Source organism: Octopus bimaculoides, chromosome 11 (assembly GCF_001194135.2).
Source record: "Octopus bimaculoides isolate UCB-OBI-ISO-001 chromosome 11, ASM119413v2, whole genome shotgun sequence".
NCBI classification, from domain to species: domain Eukaryota; kingdom Metazoa; phylum Mollusca; class Cephalopoda; order Octopoda; family Octopodidae; genus Octopus; species Octopus bimaculoides.
The window spans coordinates 78,342,366-78,348,699 of NC_068991.1; the positions used below are offsets into that span (position 1 = coordinate 78,342,366).

The 6,334-nt window shown below is 36.1% G+C and overlaps 2 protein-coding genes across 3 annotated transcripts in view; one reads left to right on the forward strand and one right to left on the reverse strand.

The window, feature by feature from the left end:
* Nucleotides 1–5,572, reverse strand: part of LOC106868577 (U3 small nucleolar RNA-associated protein 25 homolog) — a 29,451-nt gene extending 23,879 nt beyond the window's left edge. For both annotated transcript variants that reach the window (XM_052971953.1, XM_014913900.2), the window contains exon 1: nucleotides 5,401–5,572. In XM_052971953.1, coding sequence (XP_052827913.1) covers nucleotides 5,401–5,495 — 95 coding nt within the window. In that variant the 5' untranslated portion in view covers nucleotides 5,496–5,572. The remainder of the gene's footprint in view (nucleotides 1–5,400) is intronic.
* Nucleotides 5,573–5,640: 68 nt separating this feature from the next.
* The window catches only part of LOC106868584 (RNA-binding protein lark), a gene marked incomplete at its 3' end in the record, with an annotated part of 20,921 nt that continues 20,227 nt past the window's right edge, over nucleotides 5,641–6,334 (forward strand). The window contains exon 1 of the mRNA XM_014913915.2: nucleotides 5,641–5,786. The remainder of the gene's footprint in view (nucleotides 5,787–6,334) is intronic.

Here is a 6,334-nt window from a genome sequence, read left to right on the forward strand (position 1 = left end):
TTCATAAGCCTAGTATTTATTCCATCAGTCTCTTTCGCTGAACTGCTAAGTTACAGGGGACATAAACACACCAGCATCGGTTGTCAAGTGATGTTGGGAGGACAAACATAGACACACAAATTTATATATACATGACAGGCTTCTTTCAGTTTCCGTCTACCAAATCCACTCACAAGGCTTTGGTTGACTCGAGGCTATAGTAGAAGACACTTGTCCAAGGTGCCATGCAGTGGGACTGAACCCTGAACCGTGTGGTTGGTAAGCAAGCTACTTACCACACAGCCACTCCTATATATATATGGCAAGCTTCTTTCTGTCTCCGAAATCAGTTCACAAGGCTTTGGTGTGCCAGTGGTTTTTGTAGACGATACTTATTCAAGGTACCATGCAGTGGGACCGAACCCCAAAACCATGTGGTTGGGAAGCAAACTTCTTAGCCACAGAACTATGTTTACACCTTTATAAGATTGAAAAATATAATTAAAAATTAGCAATAAATTCAATATGTTAAATGTAATATTACCCATGATAACACACCCATGAAGCTGCTATATAGTCACTTGGTCTGCTAGAAATAGCAGCTAAAGCTACGTCACTGCTTTCTTAAAAGACAATGAACAATATAGTCCCAGATATACAAAAAAAAAGGGAGATGGCCATGGTAGGATTGACTTTAATAACAGGTTTGCTCACCAGGAGTTAAATAACAATTCTCTTTTAGAGTTCCAAGAATTTTACTAGTAAGGCTTTCTTAAGAATTTTCTTATGTAGACAAGATTATGTGAACAATATAGAAGAGGAAAAGCACATTGTGGTATTCATGCCTTTCCCTCAAAACAATACAAGTGAACTGAAGTGGCTACAACCAAGAATTGAAATCCAGTCATAAAAAGCAAACATCATTTGCTCTGAACTAACAGAGGCTGCATTCAGTTATTTTCCCTCTCCAAAGAAGGATGGGTGGTGCTCTACTTTTTGAGAAGCACCAATATTAAATAAATCAAATTCTCTTTTACTCTATAATACATCTCTTCTTTCCCCACTAAATAGCGGGCATAGCATCCTGGCTTCTCTAAGCAGATATTATTTTAACAACATCAGAGAAAACACAAGAGGATTCGAAGCATAAATATTTTATAGTTTTTTATAGTTTTTGATTGGGAAGCTGTAGCAATGAATAACAAAATTCCTGAATAAAACCTTGGGCAAATTCTAGTTTAATTTATTTTGAATTGTTCTACACTCTTCTTGTTCCTATACTATTTTCTTTTTAGCCTTTATTCCCAGCATTTCCACCTCACTGTATGCGATTTACTATAAATAAATAGCTATCATATTTTATTTTATAGCTATTATATAACTATTATTATTATTTTTATATTTGGTCTGGCTTCAGAGGAAGTAGCAATTATGTTGATTATTGTGAAAGGAATTACTAAGATATATGATATCTTAAGAACCAGCTATCTGTTACAGCTGTGGTAACAGAACTTATTCTTAAAGAATAAGTAAGCGTCTAAAGTAAAAAAAAAAAAAATAAGGATGTGTGTGTGAAGAAGCAGAAAAACAAAACAAAAAAAAAATGACAATTAGTATTATGTATTATCAACAGAGGAAAACCAGCACTTTTATGAAAAGATAAGGGTGACTAAAAAAAAATTGCCATCAGCATATATACTTTGTAACTAATATAAGAATTATGGCTGGTGTTTGGCCCCAAGGTAATTCCTGATTTAGATCCAAGGCGTTCTAATTGTGATGTTTTTTCTTTAGGGAACTGTAGGACTATGTATGTCAAATGCCCTTTTATTTTTTAAAAACAATAGGATGTATTTTAAGAGCTTTTTGACTGCTATTTTTAGCATGTTGAGTAACCTACATAAGAGACTCAAGAGTTAAGGAGGGTGGCGGATTAGTAAAAATTGTTGAGTGGCAAATAGACTGCCTTGTGGCATATATTTTTGTTCTTTTACATTCTAACTAACCCCCCCCCCATCAGGTTCAACTCTACATTCCAGCCTTCTGGTGGGAGGAGAGACTTGATTAAGACACCAATTGTTTATTTCAATAATGCCTCAGAAGGAGATCAACATTTGAGTTAAAGCAAATTGCGTATGGATGAGTACAGCTGTGTGCAAAAGTGTCATACCCTAGCAGTAGAAGCGACCTGTGGAAGAGGTAGACCCGTGACCAATGGTTCATTCTCAGCCCTGAGCATTTCACCCCTTTTTTAAACTCCAGACATAGGACATTGCATGTTTGATCGTCAATCTATCATCACTGACAGTGAGATGGTTTAAGGGCTGTTTGGCTGCTATTTTCAGCAGGTCAAGCAACAACATAGAATCATCCTCGCTGATTCATCAAGTTCTCAGTAGTAGCGCAGGTGGTAAGCAGCTAAAATTGATATTTCTTTGGTTTTTAGTGCTGGGTAACAGCTATTAGCAACAGACTAGCTTTAATGCTACAAAAAAACCACTGCTAAGCTCTTCACATTACATTAGAGGTATATTTCATCCTTAGCACCGCCACCATCATCATTTAATGTCTGTTATCCAGCATGAGTTAGGTGATTCGACAGGATCTGGAAAGCTTGCACCAAGTTCCAGTGTCAGCTTTGGAATGGTTTCTATGGATAGATGCCCTTTCTAAGGTCAACCGAATTAATATTTTGGGTGCTTTATTCTTTAACCACCAATGCCAATGAGGTTGCTGAATAACTTTCAAGACAGAAAAAGAAAACAATCCCACGAGAGGGGAAGGTGGATTTATCCCAGGTGTTGAAAGGCTATAAAGCACGATAGAGAGACAAGCACAGGCATCTTGCTATAGAGGAGATACACAAGGCTACCCCACATTATATAGGAAAGGGTCAGAATGGTTGAAAAGGAGATAAAAGAGGTAATAATGGAGAGACAGAGAAAGCACTTTGGTACAAGAAGGGTGAGCATAAGAGAAGAGGGGTACTTTCATAAGAGTGTGAGGGGGGAGAGTAACAAATGGTCTAATGCCTAATCAAGATTAATAGGGAAATTTTTGAGGGACCTCTTCCACACGAGGAATGTCCAGTTAATTGTAGTCAAACAAACTTGTGTAGTGAGCTACAAAATAATACTTAAGCTGACAACACACTGGTAATGAGAAGAAAGGTTCATTAGTGTTAATGATATTTCATGCTAGGAAAGGTAAGAACTCGGAAATTTAAATTCTCCTATTATAATTCCAGTCACATCTAAGGTTGCTTTATACAAAAGTAGTTCGACTCCAGTACTTGCCTGTTACTTTATTTTATCTATCTGGCAGATTAAAAGGCAAAATCAATTTCAGTTGGAACTGGCTTCCATTGCAGAAAACAAATGCAAAATATAGAAAAAGCTTTGGTATTTTACTCTTCCACAATGATTTTACTTGCTGACCACATGGTTCTTGGGTTCACTGCCTTGCATGGCATCTTGGGAAATGTCTTCTAGTATTAGCCCTAGGCTGAGCAAAGCCTTGAAAGTGAATTTGATAGATGAAAACTAAAAGAAACTGCTGGATGTATTTATAACCATACATATTCATAGAAACAAATAAAAATGTGCGTCTGTCTCCTAGTGTTGACCTCACATGATAGCTGTGAATAAGTGTCACCATCATACAAGCAGTGCCATTTGTTTGTGGTCTTCTGCGAAAATATGCCCAGCCATGGTGAAATATTACTATGCTTGGAAGTAGGAAGAGTACCTGGCTACATGTTCAAACGATGTTAATTGTTTTGAGAGCTCTTAACCTTATGGCTAAGAACATTTTCTCACAGTTTTAGTTCAAATGATGACCAAGTACATAAATTATAATTTGTAATCATCTTTTCACCAGCATGTAAAAAGCACCCTCTACACTCTGTAAAGTGGTTGGCATTAGGAAGGGCATCCAGCTGTGGAAACTGTGCCAAATGAGACAATTGGAGCCAAGACAGCTCCTGTCAAACTATCCAACTTATGTTAGCTAGAAAACGAACATTAAATGATGAAGATCGAAATAGCTCCAGAGAACGGTATCCCCCAAACAGGAAACTGGGTCCTGTACACTTGCAATAAAAGTGAACCCAGCAAAATGCATGCACACAAGGTGTTGTAATGTGGTGGTGTTAAACAGGGCGACATTTTGAGTCTACCACATATAAGAAAGGATTTAATGTTATACAATTTGACAATTTCGTGACGTTTTCCCCTTCCATTTTAGCAGGAGGCTTTTTCACTTTTTGCTGAATTCTATAGGACAGGGTTCACTTTACCTACTCTTAACATATTACATCACATGCTTTCAAATTACAATTGATTTTTAATTACCCACTTATCGTTTCCCGTGTTCAAGATAACGAAACAGATAACGACTAATTTTTTTGTTATTCTCTTAGGAGTGCGTAGCAAAATGGATAAAACAGGAAAATCACAACCGAGCCTAAAAACTAAATGCATTTTAGAAGCCCGTGTGAAATCTAAAAATTATATACCTACATACTAAGATATTTTCTTTGCAAATAATCAACAGGAGTTCACTAATTATTAATTAATCTAATAGTACATGAGAAGACGTTCACAAGAAGAAACGTGGTGTAGTGTTAAGATAATGAGGGAGTTTTAGTCGCTGGAATTAACTAAATAATATTCTTGGAATCCCCTAACATAAAATGGCGGGAGGGTCACAAGTGGAAATCCTTTGGTCATAGGCCTGATCTGGAGCAAGACAACTGGAAGAAATCTTATAATTATTTCAGAAGATATAAAACAGAAATAATAATGGTTAATTGAAAATAATTCTGAAAATTAAGCAGCTTAAGCGACTGATTGAGACGGATTTAATTTAAATTTAATGACTGACTTTTAACACTGACACAAGGCAATAAATTTAGGCAGAAAGAGTATTATTTATAGACTAAATCCATGCTAAATAAATGACTGTTTATTTTGAGGAAATCGTAAAAATGAAAAGTAAATTAAAAAATGAGAATATGAAGGGAGGAGGGAACACGTGGGATTTTTTTTCCATGTCAGTGATTGTTGGTAAGGTATATACGGTACTGGGGTATTTCGCAAACGTAGTTGAAATAGAAATCAATTAATTGCGTTAGTTCTCGGTATTTCGGAAGGCAGTGTCACTAATTAATAAATTTAATAAACTAAATACTGAAATTTATTAACAGGAGTTTTGTTTTCCCTTTAACATTACGTTCACGTCGATATTGCGCATGCGTCAACACATACATAGAAGCATACACGTGTTGTATATATACATACATATATATCTGTACATGTCTGTGTGTATGTGTATATATATATACTTATATATACACGTGTGTGTATATATATACATATACGCACATATTTATTTGTTATTTAAGATTTTGAGATAACTTACTTCGGTTTCACTGTTGATTTTTCACCACTTTTCTTCACCCTTTTCGCAGATTTTTGACGGTGGACATGGGTTAATTTTTTCCTTTTATAACCCATTTTTTACCACTTTCCCCACAACTGCCAAGGTGCTGCCAACTTTTACTTTTTTTTTCTTCCTTCTATTAATTGTTTACCACAAACGAAAACAACGATTGGTCTTTTCCAAACTGAACCAACCAATGGCGAGTCGTTACACATAAGCTGTCATATGACGTCATTAATCTTCCCCCGATCGCCATTTCGAAGCACGTTGAGGCTTCGACTGAACGTCATTTTTGTGCAAATAATCGTTGTTTTTTTTTTCTTCCGAAATCAAAGAACTTAGGATCTTAAACACAACTGACAGCGGTAAGATCTCACGTTAAGTTTTTTTGCCAATCTATTTATGTAAACGATATATGATTTCCTCATTGTCCCCCTTCCCCAACCCCCGCCAAAATATCTTCGGCGATGATATTGACGACGACGATGATGATGATGGCGATTGTGTTGGTTCCTTCTCTTGCAGGGAAACAAAAAAACAAAAACAAAACCCCCAGAAATACTCTGTCCATTGTTTGCCAGCATCAGAAAAAGAAGACGATGTAAGATCTGTTGTCCCCCCCCCTAACTGACTGATGAGAGCCATTCATTATTTCAAGACAATCCCCCCTCCTCCTCCACTCCCGCCATTCTTATTCCTTTCTCTATTTTCATCTTTTCTTTCTCTCTCTCTTTTGGTCCCATTCGCCATTATATATATTTTTCCCTTTTCCTTTAAGAAAACTAAAACAAAAATGATTCATATTTTATAATTAACCTATCAAAATCATTAAAACGTATTCCTCCTGTCTTCACTTTCAATCCTCATTTTTCCTTCATTAAACGCAGAATAAATTACAAATATTTCTCTAATA